Source organism: Mya arenaria, chromosome 4 (genome assembly GCF_026914265.1).
Source record: "Mya arenaria isolate MELC-2E11 chromosome 4, ASM2691426v1".
Classification (NCBI taxonomy): Eukaryota; Metazoa; Mollusca; class Bivalvia; order Myida; family Myidae; genus Mya; species Mya arenaria.
Window position 1 is genome coordinate 42,547,233 of NC_069125.1, and position 23,528 is coordinate 42,570,760.

Here is a 23,528-nt window from a genome sequence, read left to right on the forward strand (position 1 = left end):
GTTGTTTTTGTCACAGGCAGTCTAAATATTTAGATTAGAATCCATTGGAGGCAATACAATGATGTCTGAATCACATGACTTTATTTGTAGATACCTAAATATATTACCTTGCCCCAAATTGGTATTTGAAGTGAGACCAGAGAGGTTTGGATGGTCACACCCAAATAATAATTGGAGCCTTCACACTTTGTGAAGTAATACCTCTTATTCTTTATTTTTCATAATAGAATCTCTTCCTACAGGTTTTTGAAGTGCAACCGGAGGGAGAAGGGGTGTTTACGCCCAAGTATAACCTGGAACCGCCCCACTATGATGGTATTCAGTCCCTCGCTGTGCAGGGCAATACACTGTTCTCTGGATCCCGGGACTTTTGCATCAAGAAATGGGATCTAAGCAATCACAGCCTTGGACAGGTGAGTTGTGTTTGATACTTGTAGTTTGTAAAGAAATGGCACGATGATGTCTTGAGATTTGTTTTGCTTCAAATGTTTGTTTATGAATAAGCTTATTTTAATACACTTGTAATCATAACCAAATGTAAAATTGGTATTTGGTCACGAAACGGGTAAATCTGATCTTGAGATGAGCAATGAAACTGTGCATTTGTATACAATTTATTAGTCGTTAACAATGTTTTGTAGGCATTGCACATTTAGCATCGTAATTCATCCTTTAACATAAATGTGTTAAGGTGATTGAGAGGAGCCTAAGAACACTTAAAAATACATATTTTTTAAATTTTTGTTTATTAATTGCAGAGTTGATCTAAGAAAATTGATTTTTCTTCCTGTTTTGCAAAGCAAAACCACAGTCCTTCAACCTGTTTGCAAAACTAGACACATCAAGTCCTTTTTACCAGCAATTGGGAAGAACACATACATATGAAAAGGTTGACATTATCATCTTATTTCTCTTCACCCTCATAGTCCCTAAACTCGGCCCACAAGGACTGGATCTGTGCCCTGGACTTCCATCCAGGCTCTGGAGCCCTGCTGAGTGGGTGTCGGGCAGGCTACCTCAAGATGTGGAACCCTGAGACATGCACCCAGATTGCCGAGATTCGCGCACACACCAGCCCCATCAATGCCATAGCCACAAACTCTACTGCCATCTTCACAGCATCAAAGTATGTATATGAACATGTGATATACTAACGTGCAAATATCATCCGTCCTTGAAAATGGTTTGTTTTCAGTGGCTAGGCTGTCTCAACCAAATAGCCACACTTGAACTATTTAGGGAACCTTGAGTAAGAAAAACAATTTGTATTTGAAAAAAAAGTTACGGTATTGTCATAGCCTTGTTTTTCTTTCGGCATCATTGTGAAAAAAATAAAGAACAATTTAATATTTTAAAAAGACTTTTGGAACACATGTTGCAAGGGACAATACGCATATTCAAATCAAGCACCATAACTCTTGTTATAACAATGGTCACGCCTTAGCCCTTGTTTGGCTTGAAAAACAAACAAAAACAGAGAAGTGTTCACTCTTGTGTTATAAAAATGCTGCTCTGTACCTATTCAGTGTAAAAAATCTGGGTCAGGCTACCTTAAAGAGTTAATATGGCTTTAAAAATGTACATGTGATGCATATACATTTTGTGAACAAATATGTGACTAAAGACGTCCTACACCAGCCTAACTTAGGATTATAGGTATTTCTATGCAGAGTGGCATTAATTTGTTTCATTAACTTCAATAAATAATTCTGCACATGTTTGAATTATCAAAAAACCTCTGATCCTTTAACCCTGGGGACAGGAAATAAACTTGTTTTCTCATTTTAACAATAGACAATGAAAAATAGATTGAAAATATGTATACTGTCTTACATGTATATTAAATCTTTTTGCAATTTTGCTTAGATGCATTGTATGTTGTCCTCAAGCAATTCATTCCAATGGAATTAGTCCTGATTCTTGGAAAAACGGGAAACAATGTCAGTAATATGATTCAATCTCAAATTATAATTATGCCTTTCCCAAGGATCAGAGATTTTATGTACCTGAACACTGCCATATTTATCTTTTATAATATCAGTACCAGGTTGCACTCAATTAATTCCTATAATCCCTGGAAGTAAATCAGTCCCTCATGTTTATCAGAAATTTCTTTCATAAAACACTGTTCTACTTTGCTCCGTAGCTCTCTATTTGTGTCATTACATGTACATTGTTACATATAGTTATCTAATAAAATAGAAAAGCTGGAATCATTTTAGTAGTCTCAGTGCAGAAACCACTCTGGATTATCGATCAAATGTATTAATTTCCCAACATTTGTAACTGAATTTTCAATTTTCAGCTTATTGTTACTGCCTTAGTGAATGGAGTGGGTTTTTTAAAAAAAAAAACTTGCCCATAACTCAGCAACTATTCAAGATATTTCTAGAGACAATAAGCACATGTACAGCAGCACCCATAACTCTGGCCTTCACAATGGTACAGTTATGCCTTTTGATTGACAGAAACAAAAACCCAGAAACCCACAAGCTTCGGGTGTTCCCTCCACATCATACTTATTCTATGTATGCTCTCACTGGTGGACATGTACCACTTTCACATCAAACTACCAATACTAGCAAATACACATGATGAATTACAGTGGAAAGTTACCCATTATGGTAGAACTTTTCAGTTTTCAATGAGTGTATTATATCCTGTATATCAACTGTATACATGTTATGTTAATGTACGTAATGTACAATACAATCGATCCCCTTTGGCTCAAATACGCTTGGATCAAATTCCTCCTTGGTTTTGAACTGGATTTAAAGCACTGATATCTTTAACCTGAAGGTAAGAATTACTGCTTGGTTCAAATTTTTCGATTCTCGAGGTTTTTTCACCAGTCAATGGGAGTTCAGGCCAACGAGGTTTGATTGTACATGTATATTTTCTTGGTTTGAATGCTTTGACCCTGTCCTATATTTCCCCCTGAAATATGTTGTACCATATATGTGTATATTAAAATTTGTTTGAATCATTTTACAGCGAGGGATTGGTGAAGGTTTGGCAGGTCAGCTGATGCTTACATAGCCAGGATGCTGTGCCTTTAGATGGCTTCACTCCCAACCCCTTCTTCTCCTTTCGCCAATCTTAGTTCTTTTCAGCTTATGGTGCTATTCCTTCACAGCTATTGTAGACAGCAAACATTGTACCAGTTGTTTTTTGTGTGTAAAAAATATTCAAGCAGTGAGTGGCCTTTCTTCACAGAAGTGCATGGTTTTTGCTTACACGAGGATGTCATAGTAACGCCAGTGTTTTTTAACCAGATTTCTATCAATTTCAATCAATAGATAAGCTAGATTTTCAATTTGTTTAATTAGACGTCTCCTTGTTGGCCTAAGGGATTATGTTTATTGGAGAATATGAACAAATGTGATAATGATAAAAGCGAACCGCTGGGTCATGTTCCTGGAGTTAAGGTTACATGTCATAATCTATTCTCTGTTTTAAATGGACATAAACTTAGGTTATGATTTCATCTGTTCCATAAATGACTGATAATTATAATATCTTATGATTAAGAGAAAGAAAAATCATTGAGTTTCTAGTATTTCAAAAATTGTATTAAAATGACAATCATCTTCCTCCGGTTCTGCTTTTTGTGATATTTGTTTTTATAATTAGATATTGTTTGTGACGAGATATATTGTTGCTTCAGAATATTTATTCACCTGTTTAAGTGAAATGAGATTATACTATATATATATATAATGTTAAATGTTGTATTCTTGCCATTGATGTTCATCGCGGGTAAATGTTAAGTTTTCATCAACTCTATCTATAGACATGTACATTGTGAGTTATATATAATTGTGATTGAATTCCTGCTGTATAAAGATAACAGCGGCCAAAAGGACTTGTCAAGAAAGTCTTTTTCTGTGATATTGGACAATTGCATGTTAGCTAAATGATTGTGCTTGTCTATATGGTGTACTTTACTGCATTATTTTTAATTTATTTCAGAAATAAAGGTTTTATTATTTAGAAAAATGCATTGATGCTGTAGAAACAATTAAGAGAACTATATATAATCTGATTCTTCTCTAGTTTAGAAAAGTGGGATGGTCATTAAAAATAGGCTTTTTGTCCGTTTTTTCATATAAAATTACCTTTAAAATATTAATCCGAGACTGCAATCAGATTTTTTTTCCATACTGCTTTGTTTCATCGCACATTATATGCAGCTTTGCTTGAGTTGATAGAAAACAATATATAACCTTTGTCTAATGAACGGATATGGACATTTAAAGATATACTGTAATATGGTTGTATTAAAAGACTTGTCATTGAATATAGGCCTGATTGTTCTGAATTTTGTTAAAGTTAAAAATGTTATTACTGACATCATTTTTTAACTTTTAGACTTGAAATATTTAAAATTCTACTTGTTTCTTTAATTATAAACAAGTATGACTAAAACATTTGTCTAAAATATTAACCTATAATTTTTATTTTTTTATTAATACATGTAGGTAAATGCCACAAAATATCACTTATATCATGTGCTTTTCTAGCTTTGATCATTTAAGTCAGTCAATTGAGTTAAACAAAATTATGCAAAATAATGCATTAAAACTTAATGAAAAAAAAATAATAATTTAAAGCATAAGCCTATATTGTGCTTGTTTAACAAAGTTCGGAACAATCTGCCCATCGTCTCATGAAGATTTAGATCACTTTACCTTCTGTAACCTTTGCTTGTTTTTAGTTTCTGATTTCTTTATTAGGATCATTTGGTTTTATATTTTGTTGCTGATTTTAGCATGTCTAAATATTGTGTTGTTTTTCTCTATTCTTCAGTGACAATACAGTGCGAATCTGGCGCCATAGAAATGCCGGGTCTCAGGATTTCCTGAGCGATAATGCTGACACGCCAGCCTTGATAACAGACAAAAACACTGTCACTCTTATTAGCTAGCATTAGCCTTTTGTACTTTGTGAAATATTAAGAAACATCTCTTTCTTTCGGTGATTATTATTGAATAAATAATCTCTAATTTCTAATACCGAAGAATGCTTGAATTTTGCTGAACTCACACAATGTAATAAATACAATGTTTCTGAAAGAGAATATATACATTATATTTTGGAAAAGGCACAGGGTTACCTGGAAGTAATTCATATCATTATGGCACCATTCAAAAAATATATATATATGTATTATTATAAACCTATTCAAGCTGGTCAAATCACAAATACCATGAAGATTAAATGACCTGACAAAAATAAGTCATCTTACAGAACATGCATATCAATGGTACAATTAAACTAAACATAGTTCTTGATTTTTTTTGTTACTAAATATCTTTTATAGCTGTTTGTTTTCTTATACAATCTAATCCTGTTTTAACTCAACTCTTTTTTAGTTTCCTGTAAACAGTAATTTCGGCTAGTTTAGGAGGTAGTTTATTGCAATTCAAAAACACATGTTAATGATACACATGTTAATGATTTTTTTTTATTTACTTAGTTTTGTATTTTATGTGTACAGCATGTGTGTTTTTAAAACACATGTGCTTTAAATGCATTTGTATTATTATATAAGCAGAATGAATTACACACTTGGTGCACACGGGGGACCATATTAATAGAATTCTTATCCCTAGACATGGCTCATTGATTCCACTCCATATATCGACCAATTATTTTTACAGTCCAATCAAAACCTTTGGCTTGGACATTTTGGATATAACTAACTGAAAATACCAAATTGTTTTGGAAACACATATCTGTTTATTATGATATGGTTTTCCTTAGAAGGACTAATTGATTGGACATTCAAATGTCATTTTCATTATTATGGGCATTATATAACTATGTCATTGTATGCTGGCCATGATGTCAGTTTGAAGACTGTAATGTCATAGTGGTTTAACATAAGGAAGGGCGACATACAATTATACAGTTCTCCTTAACAGTTAATACAGGTCAAGGTCACAGTGCAAGGGGACGTTACTCCATGTATTGTTATATGGATGATGTCAAAATGCCCCGATTTTATGACCTTGACCTTATGCAAGTGTCTCCATTTCAAGCACATGAAACATTTTAAGACCCCTTTGCACTCATTGCTGGCATTATTTCAATCAGAGATGGTGGAAAAAAATCTTTTGAACGTAATTATATAATCTAAAAAAAAATTGCGATAGCGTACTGATGTATTGCCAGTATAACCAGGGAATGTAATAAAATCACATAACATTAGATTGGATATAATGGACTCTGTAACAGATAGGGCTTATTTTCCTGTGTATGAATTAGTCTTGTAAAATGGTTTTCTTTTAGAGATAGCAGTGCTTTTATCGCTGTAAATTCTTTGAGAAAAATAATTAGGGCAAACAGAGGCATATATCAGATATGCCCAACTAGCTTTTACGGAAAGATACAGAAAATTGTTTTAAAAAAGTATGAAAGGTAGGTGGCACAAGAAGAGAAAATTAACCCATTTCACAACCATCTCCAAGGTTACTTGCTCTTGTTACACTAAGGGAATAAGGCCCGAAGTTTTTAAAAAAAATAATTGTGTAGATTAGTCTGTTGCCTTGGTTACATTGTGCAAAAGAACATTCCAATTATGTGTCTTATTGATGATTATTTTTCAAATTTGTCTCATACTTCAAAGTAAAGTTATAATTACCACAATACAGCATAATGTGTTCTGATCATATCAGGTCTCAACGTTCAGTTATTTACACCAATTTATGGTAACCATTTGCTTTGCTTAGATATGCTGTTCTATGTTTGTTTGAGTTGGCTTTTTAAGTAAGCATAATAGATATTTGTTTTCTTGCACCATTATACTCTGGTTTCATTTAGCTAGCTGTGTTGTTTTGCTTGTTTTAAAGTGCTGTTTTTGTTGTGACTTTTTTGTTTTAGAACAAATATGAAGATCTGATTCAAACTCAAAAGGCATTTCGGCCGATTGTTCAGAACTTTCTTAAAGTTAACAATGAGATTTACGACACCGTTGTTAACTTTTAAACGTCATTTCACTAGATGATGTGCTCACATATTTAAATATAACCCGTATTTCGGAGACAGTTGTTTCAAAGCCTCAAATCCTGTGAGAAAAAACTGCAGATCACAAGTGTATCCATTAAACTTCCAGAGCAGTCAAGATTTCAAAGTTAGCAACGATGAGGTTCACAACGTTGTTAACTTTAACAGTTGTGAACTATCGGCACAATGTCTAACTAATGTCATTTCATTGCCAAGCAATTATATAAAACTTGGTTGTTTTTTGTTTGTTTAAAGTTAGCCAAAACATATTTTATCGGTCAATTTTAGTCTAGTAATTTCTCAAATCCTTTAAATGTGAATATAGCCTACTATAATAGAAGATAACATGTGAACAACTAGGTATTATATATATGCCATTTCATCTGTAATGCTGCTGTACTATTTGAATTATGTGCTTAAAAACTTGTATATAATATACATACATGCAGATAAATGATTATTATACAGTGTTAATTGTTGTTTCATGTTATTTTTTACTGTGTAAAAAATGTTGTGCCAATTTTTCATATAATGAACTAAATAGCTTGACACTTAAGGAACTGTGTTAAGAAGTAAATTAAATTGTTTTAAGTGAAATATTAAACTTTAAACGAAAAAATGGCCCAATTGCTCAGAGATTGCCGAGAACTTTGTTAAAGTTAACAACGAGATTGACAGTATCATTGTTAACTTCTCAATGTGAACTATTTTAAGATGTGCTCATATATTTTAATGGAACAAGTAAAACTGAATCATTTGTCTCAACTCTTGTTAGGAACAATGCGGATCAGTGAACTTTCCAGAGCATTACAGATTTGAAAACTGACAGTGATGATGTTTACAATGTTTTTTACTTTAACAAAGTTCTGAACTACTGGCCAATGATGGTCAAGTTGTGGACCTCAAAATGATCATCATATGGATGAATCTTGATGACATTTTGGGAGTAGAATATGGGTTTTAAAGTTCAGAATTAATCCTGAAATCTGGAAAGAAAGTTTTTAACTTTTGCTCCAACATTTGCACCCCAAAACAGTAGGAAGTACATTAAAATGAATATAATTGACTTTGTAAACAATTTTGAAAGGGTCTTATCCCCTCTACCCTGCCGCGGGCATGAATCTGTGTACTGTTACAGACCCCCAGCTATTTTTCAGAACTGACAAACATCACCTGTTAAAAACCCTGAAAAAGCAAAACAAAAAATGACACTCTGGCCTAATTTGTATAGTACTACAATGTCCACAGTCTTGAACCAGGTCCTGTTTACATTTATGGTTGGACGTTGTTTGTTATTTTATTTTCTGGTCTCAAAATGTTTTTACATTAGTTGTTTTAAACTATTTTGAAAACCAATGAAGTAATTATTTGAATTGTAAACTTGTTAGTCATTGTTAACTCTACTCACTAATATTGATCTCGCAAAGATAAAATCTGGCTTACAGAGTAATGATTATGTTTTACTTATATTTAATGTTTTTGTTGCACAATAGTATGCTATTACATGGACATAATTATAAACCATATACCCATGGCTATTATTAACCTTTAGGTATAAATTATGAATATGTCTCTGGCTATGATCGTTTGCTTGAAAAAAATAAGTATAATAACAGAGCCAGGACCAGATAATATTTATATGATTCAGAATGATTATTCTGTTTTCTCTCCTCAAATGTAATTTTCCAAATGATGTATATACATGATTCAAACATTTTACACACTGTTGTTAGCAATTGTAAATACTGATTGTTTTTGTTAATATAGTGATATGTTGTTGCTAATGTGATACTGTTTTCTACATAGAATTTACTACACACCGGTCATTATTGCATTGTCTGTTTCTCCCTCAATGTTGATAATCAAATCATAGTAACACTTAGATTTTATTGAATGTATACTGTGAGCACATCAATATGGAACAATTCATTAATAGTATTTTATTAATTATGAACATAAACAAAATATCATTCCATTAGAGGCCCAGCACTGAAGGGTGGGGTCAATGCTTTCATTATATGCTTTTTGGCGGATTTATCAGTGAAATAAAAATGATACTTCTCTGTTTCACACAGTCAAAATATCAATTTGATATTTTACACTGTTTTGCAATTTCAGCCTATTGTCACATTCAGATCAAACATTAGCATACACAGGGCTGGGACACAATTTCAACAACTTCATTTCTGAAATGATATTCCTTTAGGCTTTAGCATAAAATTTTGGTGCTCTTTCTTGAAAAATTACAACTAAATGTCATTTTATAGACTTTCTAGCATAAGATAAAAAGAAAAATTGTTTGCTTCAGTGTATGATTACAAAATATTTCACCTTGTGAACACCAAAAAGAAAAATATTTCACTTGTGGGTACACCAATCGTGTAAAAAATATCTCCTGCTAGTGTTCACCTATGTATGTAAAACAAGCACATACCCTTATTTGAAATAGTATAACATGAATAACATTATATTATGATATCTCAGAGTCCGATATTCTGATTTACCATGCTATCATACAGTTGTTATGGCAACAGTAGAGTCAATTATCTAGCAGTTTCAGTCAGCCGGCCTTTGGAAATATTGTCTGATATGTTTTGTCAGCAGTGAAATTTTTGATTCTGCAGTATGGTTTGTTTATCAACATTGGAGGACAAAAGAGTGTTAACCATATGTCTCATAGAATGTGTTTTGTTTGTTTTAGTCTTCAGTAGAACTGTTTTCACGCATCTGGTTGCCAAGGGATGCCCTGTGTTTGGTTTCCTTTATGTAATATTGCTAGGATCGTTATGTAATATCGCTAGGATTGTTATGTAATATTGCTAGGATTATTATGTAATATTGCTAGGATCATTATGTAATATTGCTAGGATCATTATATAATATTGCTAGGATCATTATGTAGTATTGCTAGGATCATTATGTAATATTGCTAGGATCATTATGTAGTATTGCTAGGATTATTATGTAATATTGCTAGGATTATTATGTTATATTGCAAGGATCATTATGTAATATTGCTAGGATCATTATGTAATATTGCTAGGATCATTATGTAATATTGCTAGGATCATTATGTAATATTGCTAGCATCATTATGTAATATTGCTAGGATCATTATGTAATATTGCTAGGATCATTATGTAATATTGCTAGGATGCTATCTTTCAAATCTTCGCGCTTTCATTCAGTTCTTAGTACTATCTTCAAAAAAACAAATAGTGACGTCAATTTACTTCCTGGTTATGCACCAGTCAATTGAAACCACGCCCCCCCCCAAGGTCCGGTGAATAGCGGGGACTTTGACTTTCGGTCCAGCCAACCCCGGCTAAAATTCCCGCCCTGCCGGGTCGTACTGATGGTAAAATCCCCGCCAAATGTCCCGCACCCCAGGGACCCTAGGTAAGGCCCATTCCCCGCTATATTTTGTGCGAAGACAAAACCACTGCATTCAACCGGCACTGCGGAGCAAACTGAAAGGTAAAAACACGGCCCATTTCTCCGGCTATCCCCGGTATACACCCGGACCTGGGGGGGGGGGGGGGGGGGGGGAGGGGCGTTGTTACAATTGACTGGTGCATTTCGCAACTCTTTAAAAAGAAGCAATTGTCAACACGACACAAGGCATTGTTTCGAGCGCCTTATATTAATAGTACAAAGAAAAACAACAGGAAAAAGCACAATAGTAAAACGTTTAAAATAGACCCTGTGTAAAAGTACACGGCTATGACCACAAACAGGCAACACATGCAAGAAAACATCTCTATCAATAAATGTTGAGGGTCACCGCCTAGGAGCGGTCAGCGAAATAGGCATTCGGGACACCTTGGCCATTTTCCTCGGATGTATGCCGGTACATCATTAGAAGTAGTTCGCAAAATTTAAATAATGGTCATCGTTAATTGTATAGTTTTAACGTGTATTTGTATTACTTAGTTTAAATTGATTGCCAGTAAGTGTATTACTTCACATATAATTAAGACTATCAAGAATTAATCCATTAAATTGAACTGCTCTATTGAAATTACTACGCGATCTACTTGCAGCGTAGTTAATCTGTAAAGATTTCTGACATTGTAAACCGTCCATATACATCCGAGGTTTTTTTCGACGGAAAATGTAAGAGGTATTCCGAATGCAAAACAGGACGTTACTAGAACCATGCTTGTTTCTTCTAACGTCGACATAAAAAGGGCATACATTTTGTATTAAAATGTTTTGTAATTAACGTATTTTGAGTTAAAAGTTTGTAGGTCAAAGACAATACAGTCAGGAAAATTAATCTTATCTTCCTGTGTAGTGCGGTGACCCGTTAATTTAGCTGAATGATTACCTAGCAGACTAGGAGAGCATTATTTCAGTACAATTTAATGTGAATATGTAACCTTGTGTAAAATGTAGAAGATATGAGATTTGCAATAATGTGCAAAGGCAGAAGGACAGCATATCCGACATCTCACGTTACAATATTCAGTTACATTTGTGTAGAATACCATTGTATTTTAAATGAATGCTAGTAAGCATTTTCATTTAAATTTGCGTCTGTCATTAGCCTTCACCAACACATGAGTTTGATTTCGTCCATTGCAATGTACAATGCAAATAAACTCTTTAAGTATGCTAATATTCATATCGCTGGACACCCACCTTCTGCAGAACTTGTATCTCGGGATGGTGCCATTGAAACCGGTCACCTGGACAACGTCCTCGCTCCTGTAGCGGTACAGCCCCTCCCACGTGGTTACAACTATCTCATAGAGCTCACCAACCGTCACCTAAATCCCAAAAGCGACGTCGTTTAGTTTAGACACATATATAACAGTTTGACTGTTCACTCCTATTACCTCCCCTTTTGCAATCATATGTATTTCCTTTAACACTCATATAACCTACTCTCTAACTCAAATAACTTCCCTTCAAACTCAGAGTACCTCCCTTTAACACTTAAATGTCCTCTGTATAATACGTATTGTATGTCCCTTTAACATTCAAATTTCCCCCCATTTACACTCAAATTATCTCACACACTCAAATTACCTCCCATTCACACTAAAATTACCTCCCCATACACACTTAAATTTCCTCCCTTACACACTCAACTTTCCTCCCTTTCACACTCAAATTACCTCCCATACACACTCAAATTTCCTCCCTTACACACTCAACTTTCCTCCCTTTCACACTCAAATTACCTCCCATACACACTCAAATTACCTCCCATACACACTCAAATTTCCTCCCATACACACTCAAATTACCTCCCATACACACTTTAATTACCTCCCTCTAACACTCAAATTACCTCCCTCTAACACTCAAATTACCTCCCTTTCACACTCAAATTACCTCCCTTTCACGCTCAAATTACCTCCCATACACACTCAAATTACCTCCCATACACACTCAAATTACCTCCCATACACACTCAAATTACCTCCCTTACACACTCAAATTACCTCCCTCTAACACTCAAATTACCTCCCTTTCACACTCAAATTACCTCCCTTTCACGCTCAAATTACCTCCCATACACACTCAAATTACCTCCCATACACACTCAAATTTCCTCCCATACACACTCAAATTACCTCCCATACACACTCAAATTACCTCCCATACACACTTTAATTACCTCCCTCTAACACTCAAATTACCTCCCTCTAACACTCAAATTACCTCCCTTTCACACTCAAATTACCTCCCTTTCACGCTCAAATTACCTCCCATACACACTCAAATTACCTCCCATACACACTCAAATTTCCTTCCTTTACCACTCATATAACTTCCCTGTCACACCCAAATTAATTTCCTTTAACGTTCATACAAAAGCTATTTATATGTTTATCGTGCTTGAGTCGGTTGCTTAATTTTTGAAGTAAGAACCAGTCACTCAAAGTTAGTATTAGACCCTTTCAGACGCTAGTGCGGAACTATCTTTGAATAGCCTGCCTTACACATTTTAATTACAAGACCTATATTTCCGGACCCTCATCCTACATCCAATGTGCTATTTACGAAGGTATTAACCGACTGTTTAACAGTTTGTATACTTATTAAAGGAGCAATGTTTCTGTCACCGCAGATATTGAACTGACTTGCTGAAGCAATACTTATTTAACTAAAAAGTAAAAAGTACGCTATAATTTGGTGACAGAGATATATATTAAATTGAAGGAAACACCTTTTAGCCTTTGATGATGTTTGATCACACAGTCCTTATAAATGTTTTGCTATAAAATGGAACGCCTACACGGACTTATTACAAATACAAACTATTTAACGACTGTGAAATAGTAATATATGTACACATAAGTAGTTTTTCGATGTGTAACCCGGGAAACTATTGACGTTCTTTAGTGATATTGTTTTAAAATATATGCCATTGACCTAAATAAACATGTTTACAACCATAACATACTTGCCCTAGTTTGAATATAAACCAAATATGCTTAATGCGTATTATATTACAGTGTGTCCCTTTTTCTTAAAGATGCATCATTACTCCCAAATAAGATTAACCACAATTAAAAATATTGTTTTAATTTACCAAAACTGATGAATCAATGTCGAAAACAATGGTTCTTATGAAAGGTTATGAGTTTAACTGTAAATAAAAGTGCAGAAAATCACGGTATTTCTACCTTATGACACGACAGAAGAGCAAAGTAAATATTTTAGCATTCACCAATTATTAAATATATATGCGTTTTTAGCAATTACAAACACGGTTACAATTTGTTATCAGTAATTATTTTGTTCCAAAAATGCCTTATTTAGTAAGTAGTTAAAGGTTTATCAGTCCAAATTGATGTTTGTTATACATGTGTTTGTATTGATTTTGAATACAAGTGTCACTTTAAAGACAACGTCAGTCTGCGTCTAGACATATAGATGCATTTTACTCAATAAAGATTCATCAATAACAATCAGTTACTTGATAGCAACATGATGAACGGATGAAGAGAGGCATGAGGTGTCTACGTGACGAACATGGACAATGCAATCAATAAAAGTGTAAGGCGTAATAAAACAAATGTCTGTGATCGGTTTCTCGACATACTATGTTTTCCCCACCCGATCCTATTTTTGTATTGATATCTGATTATGTGTTTTTAACAGTTCCTTTCCAAAAAAAAATATTCGGAAAGGCGCCTATAGAAGTATATTGACGTCATATGTAAAGCACTCTGGTTAACGAAGACATTGACCAATGGCGTTGTTTGGAAGAGGGATTTCATAGACAACTTTAAAAAAGTCGCGGCCCTACCTATCCTTTTATTAAGAGGCAGTGAAGTCGAAAACAATCAGTGTTTTGTTTAGCCTAACCATTATGTAGCGACGAATATAAAGTGACATCTTAAACAATCAAAATAATTTTCATAAAGCTATTCTAATAAAGCGTTTTTATGGCCTGCCTCTGAACCCTAGAGGACACAATGCATTCACAAGATATGCTTTAATACGAACGTGTGTTTTAGGAAATGCTTTTGTTTCAGCATTAATTCAAATTGAAATTTGACGAAACATTTATGATAAAATCTCTAATTATCCCATATACGTTTATATCATTTAAAAACTGATTCAATTACATGTAGAATCCATCCTTTATTTCTCATATATTTTAATTGTAGTTGAACCACATTAAGTGCTTAAGCATACCGTTTAAATGTAAAACATAAGCCAGCAAATGCGCTTAAGCGCCTAGGTTAAAACATATCGTGTAAACGGAACCTTATATTTAAGTAAAACTTTTTCATTTTACAACGAGTGTGAAACAAGCTATAACATTATACCTCTCGTTGGCACGATGTTTCTTGGTCGGTGTGAACCAACTTTTCTCCCAACTCAGATAAGTAGATCCAATAATTTAACCATGCTAGATATTCTTATCTTGCCCGTATGGAACTCCTTTTACCACATTGTAATTACCTCCCTTGTTGAAGACTGTCGTCAGTAGCATCAAGGAAATCTTGTCTTATGGTAATATTTAGAACGCTAATTAATTATTTCTCGCTTCAAATGTCACCATAAAACAGTTTTCAGGCACCATTCAATAAATAATGCTTCATTCTCCTTAGAACTATTTAAAAAGACCTATTTGACTATTAACATTAACTGGATCACTGCGCATATATCCATGACAACCACGTGCTATCGCATATCCATACGCAATTATTTCCACTAAGCAAAAAAGAGTTCCAGCAAAAAATACATTTTTACTTAATTTTGTTTAACTGAGGTGGGAGAAAAAGCATCTACCATAGCCGCTCGTATAAGACAAGTTCATCCCGACCCTCGCGCAGGGTGTTTTGCGGAAACTCGGTAAACCTCGTTTCCGCTAAACACCCTACGCTCGGGTCGGAATGAACCTATCTTACACTCTTGGCCATGGAAGATACTTATAGTCTGCCCTGGTGACCACAAACCAAACTAGCATGCGCCAAGGCAATGCAACTAAACCAGGGCGCCTAAGTGAGAAACAAGTCCGCTTACCTGAAAACCTAGTTAGCAACAGTTCGCAGTTAATTGTAATTGATCATTAAATTGTTAAAACTGTAATGAAGGCAATTATTATTTAAACAACTCTAGATTACCTCATGACAAAGTAACGTATCAGGATCTGTTTCATTGAGCTGACTTTCATGGATGAATTCGAAGAAAATAAAAGGCGACATAGCGGTGTAGGCAATCTCTGGTTCGTGGAGGTGAAGATTAATTCCGTAGAAAGCCTCACTTCCGGCGTGGAATGGCGAAAATAAAGGCACTTCGCCAAGATACTTGTTTCTTACAATGTCAGCCTGTAACGACAAATAATGTGAAATAAGGCAAAGTAAACTCAAGTAAATATAAAACTATTCGTCCACGAGGCCGCGTACTGCATGCATGTCTTATACCTGTTAGTAGGGCCTAAAAAAATGTTTGGTTAGGGTTACATCCTTTTCAAAAATAGGTAGGGTAGGTAGGCTTTTTATTTTATTTTATTTTAGTTTTTTTTTATTAGGCTTTATATAAGAAATATCATTTTCATCATTGGAGAATGGTGTTAAAGTTATCTTCTGTAGAAGCATTTAAGGTTTAAACTACATATTGAAAAGCAATTAAAAAATAATTTTTATTTTTTTTATTTTTTTTATTTTTTCATTTTTTTTTCAAACTGACTATAAAAACGATAGGGTCGGCGCCTATTCCGTAGGTAGGGTCGGGTTACCCGAACCAAATGTATTTTTTTAGGCCTAGGCAACGGAAACAAACTACTGTTGAATAAACTACTATAATGCAGTCCAAATATGAGAGAACAAGACCACCGGGCAAACATATACTATGTAATATTTAGATGACATGAAGTAAATTCTTTATGATAATGAATGGGCAGAATGAGGGAACAAGCCCTTCTTAATAATAAAAATATTACTTCAGGTCATCTTTCTGACTTAGAATACAGCCACATTGGCTGAAACATTGACAACCCAAAATCTGACGCAGGGATTGTGAATTGGATGAGTGACAGTAGGCGGACCTTTTAACACCCGCGAAAGTTGCAATTCTGAATGATTAAGTCCAGTACTTAATAATTGCACATCTGCAATTTCATTTGCTGAAAATTCTAAAATTATTTGAGCATTCTAGTTATTGCATCGACACACATGACATGCATATTATTCAAGCCCTATAGAATAATATATGCACTTGCAGCACAAGTTATCAGATCTGATTATTAATTATTTTATATTAAAACATGTTTGAACATATAATGTAACGTTTATAACATTATAGTTCGTATACCATGTTAACATTTTATGTAAGGTTGATCCTAAAATGCTGTATATATGCTAATTAAATAAAATTTGATATGGGTGATATAAATCTTAATATTCCATTTACCATAATTACATGAATTATACCTTAGGCCACATCACATTAATGATTCGTTCCGCGGATTTACCGCATCAATTTGTTTGAAAAAAAAAATGTTCCGCACAAGTTGAATAAATTTCGGCTTACGCCTCGGTCCATATACACTTTGGGTGGCTTACTGGCCGGTCCTTATAATGTCATATGATCCTCAGTTGTGTGCAATATTTTTTTAATATAACCGGTATCAATTACTATTAAATGACACCGGAAACAACGTGTGCACCAACTTCGAATTGGTTTTAGTCTTCACTAATTCATGTGTCAATAAGCTGAATATCAACGGCAATGATATGATTTAACAAGAGTGTTATTGAAAGGTTTCGCACCATGCCCTCTTTGGTAGCACTCTTCATTCATCATAGACACAAATAAGGCCACCCATCTTACCACATGTACAACAAAACGGCAACCCTTCTGCACTCATGGGCACAAACAAGGCCACCCTTCTGCACTCATGGGCACAAACAAGGCCACCCTTCTGCATTCATGGGCACCAACAAGGCCACCCTTCTGCATTCATGGACACAAACAAGGCCACCCTTCTGCATTCATGGGCACAAACAAGGCCACCCTTCTGCATTCATGGGCACAAACAAGGCCACCCTTCTGCATTCATGGGCACAAACAAGGCCACCCTTCTGCATTCATGGGCACAAACAAGGCCACCCTTCTGCATTCATGGGCACAAACAAGGCCACCCTTCTGCATTCATGGACACAAACAAGGCCACCCTTCTGCATTCATGGGCACAAACAAGGCCACCCTTCTGCATTCATGGGCACAAACAAGGCCACCCTTCTGCATTCATGGACACAAACAAGGCCACCCTTCTGCATTCATGGGCACCAACAAGGCCACCCTTCTGCATTCATGGACACAAACAAGGCCACCCTTCTGCATTCATGGACACAAACAAGGCCACCCTTCTGCATTCATGGACACTAACAAGGCCTACCCTTCTGCATTCATGGACACACACAAGGCCACCCTTCTGCATTCATGGACACACACAAGGCCACCCTTCTGCATTCATGGACACACACAAGGCCACCCTTCTGCATTCATGGACACCAACAAGGCCACCCTTCTGCATTCATGGACACCAACAAGGCCACCCTTCTGCATTCATGGACACCAACAAGGCCACCCTTCTGCATTCATGGACACCAACAAGGCCACCCTTCTGCATTCATGGACAAACACAAGGCCATCCTTCTGTTCTCATGGACACCAACAAGGCCACCCTTCTGCATTCAGGGACACCAACGAGGCCACCCTTCTGCATTCATGGACAAACACAAGGCCATCCTTCTGTTCTCATGGACACAAACAAGGCCTACCCTCTGCCATCATGAACAACAACAAGGCCTACCCTCTGCCTTCATGGACAACAACAAGGCCTTCCCTTCTGCCATCATGGACACCAACAAGGCCTACCCTTCTGCACTCATGGACAGCAACAAGGCCTACCCTTCTGCATTCATGGACACCAACAAGGCCAACCCTTCTGCACTCATGGACACCAACAAGGCCTACCCTTCTGCCCTCATGGACACCAACAAGGCCTACCCTTCTGCACTCATGGACAACAACAAGGCCTACCCTTCTGCACTCATGGACAGCAACAAGGCCTACCCTTCTGCCCTCATGGAAACCAGCAAGGCCAACCTTCTGCCCTTATGGAAACAGCAAGGCCTACCCTTCTGTCCTCATGGAAACCAGCAAGGCCAACCTTCTGCCCTTATGGAAACAGCAAGGCCTACCCTTCTGTCCTCATGGACAACAACAAGACCACCTTTATGCACCCTTGGACTACAACAAGACCACCATTCTGCACTCATGGACAACAACAAGACCACCCCCCTGTCCTCATGGACACCAGAAAGGCCACTCCTCTGCCCTCATGGACAACAACAAGGCCACCCTTCTGTCACAATAGACAAAATTAGGCCATCCTTCTGTCTTCATGGAAAACAACAAGGCCGCCCTTCTTCACTCATGGACAACACCAAGGACACCCGCCTGTCCTTATGGACACGAACAAGGCCACCCTTCTGCCCTCATGGACAACAACAAGGCCACCCTTCTGTACTCATTAACAACAACAAGACCACCCTTCTGTACTCATTGACAACAACAAGGCCACCCTTCTGCACTCATGGACAATAACAAGGTCACCCTTCTGTCCTCATGGACAACAACAAGGCCACCCTTCTCTCCTTATGGACAACAACAAGGTCACCCTTCTTCACTTATGGACAACAACAAGGCACCTCTGTAGTCATTGACAACAACAAGACCACCCTTCTGCACTCATGGACAACAACAAGGCCACCCTTCTGCACTCATTGACAACAACAAGACCACCCGTTTGCACTAATGGACAACATCAAGGCCACCCTTCTGTCCTCTTGGACAACAAAAAGGCCACCCTTCTGTCCTCATGGACAACTAGGCCGCCCTTCTGCCCTCATTGACAACATCTGTCCTCATGCACAACAACAAGGCCACCATTCTGCACTCATGGACAACAACAAGGGCACCCTTCTGTCCACATGGACAACAACAAGGCCACCCTTCTTCCCTCATGGACAACAACAATGCCACCATTCTGCACTCATGGACAACAACAAGGGCATCCTTCTGTCTACATGAACAACAACAAGGCCACCCTTCTGTACTCATGGACACCAACAAGGCCACCCTTCAGTCATCATGGACAAAAACAAGGCCACCCTTCAGTCATCATGGACAACAACAAGGCCACCCTTCAGTCATCATGGACAACAACAAGGCCACCCTTCAGTCCACATGGACACCAACAAGGCAACCCTTCAGTCATCATGGACAACAACAAGGCCACCCTTCTGCACTTATGGACAACATCAAGGCCACCCTTCTGCACTCATGGACAACAACAAGACCACCTTTCTGCACTCATGGACTACAACAAGACCACCATTCTGCACTCATGGACACCAACAAGGCCTACCCTTCTGCCATCATGAACAACAACAAGGCCTACCCTCTGCCATCATGGACAACAACAAGGCCTACGCTTCTGCACTCATGGACAGCAACAAGGCCTACCCTTCTGCCCTCACGGAAACCAGCAAGGCCAACCTTCTGCCCTTATGGAAACAGCAACGCCTACCCTTCTGTCCTCATGGACAACAACAAGACCACCTTTCTGCACTCATGGACTACAACAAGACCACCATTCTGCACTCATGGACAACAACAATACCACCCCCCTGTCCTCATGGACACCAGCAAGGCCACTTCTCTGCCCTCACGGACAACAACAAGGCCACCCTTCTGTCACAATAGACAAAATTAGGCCATCCTTCTGCACTCATGGACAACACCAAGGTCATCCGCCTGTCCTTATGGACACGAACTAGGCCACCCGCCTGTCCTTATGGACAAGAACTAGGCCACCCTTCTGTTCTCATGGACAACAACAAGGCCACCCTTCTGTACTCATTAACAACAACAAGACCACCCTTCTGTACTCATTGACAACAACAAGGCCACCCTTCTGCACTCATGGACAATAACAAGGTCACCCTTCTGTCCTCATGGACAACAACAAGGCCACCCTTCTGTCCTTATGGACAACAACAAGGTCACCCTTCTTCACTTATGGACAACAACAAGGCACCTCTGTAATCATTGACAACAACAAGGCCACCCTTCTGTACTCATGGAAAACAACAAGACCACCCTTCTGCACGCATGGACAACAACAAGGCCACCCTTCTGCACTCATTGACAACAACAAGACCACCCGTTTGCACTAATGGACAACATCAAGGCCACCCTTCTGTCCTCTTGGACAACAACAAGGCCACCCTTCTGTACTCATGGAAAACAACAAGACCACCCTTCTGCACGCATGGACAACAACAAGGCCACCCTCCTGCACTCATTGACAACAACAAGACCACCCGTTTGAACTCATGGACAACTAGGCCGCCCTTCTGCCCTCATTGACAACAACAAGGCCACTCATATGTCCTCATGGACAACAACAAGGCCACCATTCTGCCCTCATTGACACCAACAAGGCCACTCATCTGTCCTCATGGACAACACCAAGGCCAACATTCTGCACTCATGGACAACAACAAGGCCACCATTCTGCACGCATGGACAACAACAAGGCCACCCTTCTGTACTCATGGACAACAACAAGGCCACCCTTCTGTACTCATGGACAACATCAAGGCCACCCTTCTGTACTCATGGACAACAACAAGGCGACCCTTCTGTCCTCATGGACACCAACAAGACCACCCTTCTGCACTCATGGACTACAACAAGACCACCATTTTGCACTCATGGACAACAACAAGACCACCCCCCTGTCCTCATGGACACCAACAAGGCCTCCATTTTTCACTCATGAACAACAACAAGACCATCCCCCTTTCCTCATGGACACCAGCAAGGCCACCATTCTGCACACATGGACAACAACAAGGCCACCCGTTTGTACTCATGGACAACAACAAGGCCAACCTTCTGTCCTCATGGACAACAACAATGCCACCCTTCTGTCCTCATGGACAACAAGGCCACCCTTCTGTCCTCATGGACAACAACAAGGCCACCCTTCTGTACTCATAGACACCAACAAGGCCATCCTTCTGCACTTACTGTGTTGATAAAAACTTCAATATTCCATGAAAAAATGAGTTGGAGCAAAAAAAATACTGATTTCAGTACACATTGTTATTTTTTATCTATTTCTCGATCATAGTTTTGGCTGAAGTATATTGAACCATGATGCATATTAAATAGAGTAAAACATTTGTAGTGATTGAGACAGAGATATATAATTATGATACATATGGTTGTGATATTTGGGGCTGGCGTTTGGAGCCATCGCACGCTTGATCCATTTGACTATATCATATTTTATATCAAATCACGGATATATCAATATATATGAATACATATTTATAATACATATATATATACTGTATGTGTGTAAATAACATTTAAGTATTTCCGTGATCTTACGTTCCTATAACTTTAAGGTAATTAGAAACTTATATTGCCGCAGGAAAAATAAAGATTGAAACATACGATTAAACTTATGTATATACGACAAGATCATTGCAAAAAAGACCATTACATGAGCTTTGATGACAAATCAATATCTTGTTTAAAGGGACTGCGATCAAGACCAACATTACACTGAACGAGATATACACACACAACAAGCACTACACACACAACAACATGTCTCCTGTGGTAAATGTTGGGGTGCCAGTATAAGGTGCAAACTTTGTGGAAGGTTAAACTTGGTGTTAACTCATAAGATCACGAGTTCTCTAAGAATACAATTTAAACTACACGGACAAGTTCATTAGATGTCCCCTGTCAAGCACAGGCGGCAGTACCTTTGACAGGACCCACCTCATTTTCCACGACCCCCCCCCCATAAAATAATAATATGAAATAAATAAAAAAAAAAAAAATATATATATATATATATATATATATATATATATATATATATATATATATATATATATATATATATATATATATATATATATATATATATGAAAAAATCCTAATATATTATATCATTACTTATTTAAGTTTGACTTGCTAACGCCCTCGTACGGACAGTGCTGTTTTTGTAAAGTTCATAATTAACTTAATTTTTCAACAAATTGCCCCCAAATAAAATGGCAACAGGATGAGTCCTGTCAACGATACTGCCACCTGTGCTGTCAAGAGGCACAGAGTAAAAGAGTAACAGACCACAACAGCACAATAGAACAATAACAGGTACACGAATATCGTTACAGTTCAATGTTGGGGCTTGGAACGGTCAGCGAAATTCAGTTTGTCTTTAAAATCATATATGAATACTGACACACGTGTCCAACAAATGATCATTCATTGCAAAGTTAAACATACAGGCCTGAGGCCTGTCTACTATCAAACGTATAGTGTCCTTTGATAAATATATATGTGCAATTTTATTTCATGTTGAAAACTGTAAATTTTATAGTTTGCTTAAGCTTACAATTTACTATTCAATAATTTATTTTGATAGTTATTAAGCAATAGTACATAGTACTACATACCGCTGAGGACCTCCTGACATTACACTGACCAACCTGTCAGCCCGCAAACATTGAAGTATACTGTCAGGATGTACGAAGTGGTCTGTACTATTTCTTGTATAATACTGCATATTATACCTAGGATGTTTTTTTTTTCTACATGGAAAAACATCTTTTGCAGTAAAACAATAAAATTGTAATTGGGCTGACAGATGCAGCATGCTGCTCTGCCGATGCTGCTTCAGCCTGCCGATGCTGCATGGGCTTTGCCGATGCTGCATGGGCTTTGCCGATGCTGCATGGGCTTTGCCGATGCAGCATCGGCTTATTTTACATTAGCATGATGCTGCATCGGCAATAAAGACCCTAATCGTAAGCCATATTATGGTATTGATTGAACTGGTACGCTTTAAATTGTACATTTAAAGGTCTGCTGTCACTTACAATATATAAAGAAAAAAACGTTAGTTTGTATGGGTTAATATTATATCTCAACAAAATCCTAATTAAAATATA

The 23,528-nt window shown here is 37.2% G+C and overlaps 2 protein-coding genes across 11 annotated transcripts in view; one reads left to right on the plus strand and one right to left on the minus strand.

Annotated features, from left to right (window-relative positions):
• Positions 1–10,158, plus strand: part of LOC128233037 (kinesin-like protein KIF21A) — a 62,380-nt gene extending 52,222 nt beyond the window's left edge. For 8 of the 10 annotated variants that reach the window (XM_052946898.1, XM_052946894.1, XM_052946900.1 and 5 more), the window contains 3 exons: positions 243–413; positions 927–1,126; positions 4,810–10,158. In XM_052946898.1, coding sequence (XP_052802858.1) covers positions 243–413; positions 927–1,126; positions 4,810–4,927 — 489 coding nt within the window. In that variant the 3' untranslated portion in view covers positions 4,928–10,158. Of the gene's footprint in view, positions 1–242; positions 414–926; positions 1,127–2,994 lie in introns of all 10 variants that reach the window. The other 2 variants (XM_052946901.1, XM_052946904.1) reach the window with 2 other exon arrangements.
• LOC128230814 (uncharacterized) overlaps positions 8,178–23,528 on the minus strand; it is a 38,506-nt gene continuing 23,155 nt past the window's right edge. Inside the window, exons 4-6 of the mRNA XM_052943256.1 lie at positions 15,603–15,806; positions 11,653–11,780; positions 8,178–8,193 (exon numbers count right to left, since the gene is read on the minus strand). Coding sequence (XP_052799216.1) covers positions 8,178–8,193; positions 11,653–11,780; positions 15,603–15,806 — 348 coding nt within the window. The remainder of the gene's footprint in view (positions 8,194–11,652; positions 11,781–15,602; positions 15,807–23,528) is intronic.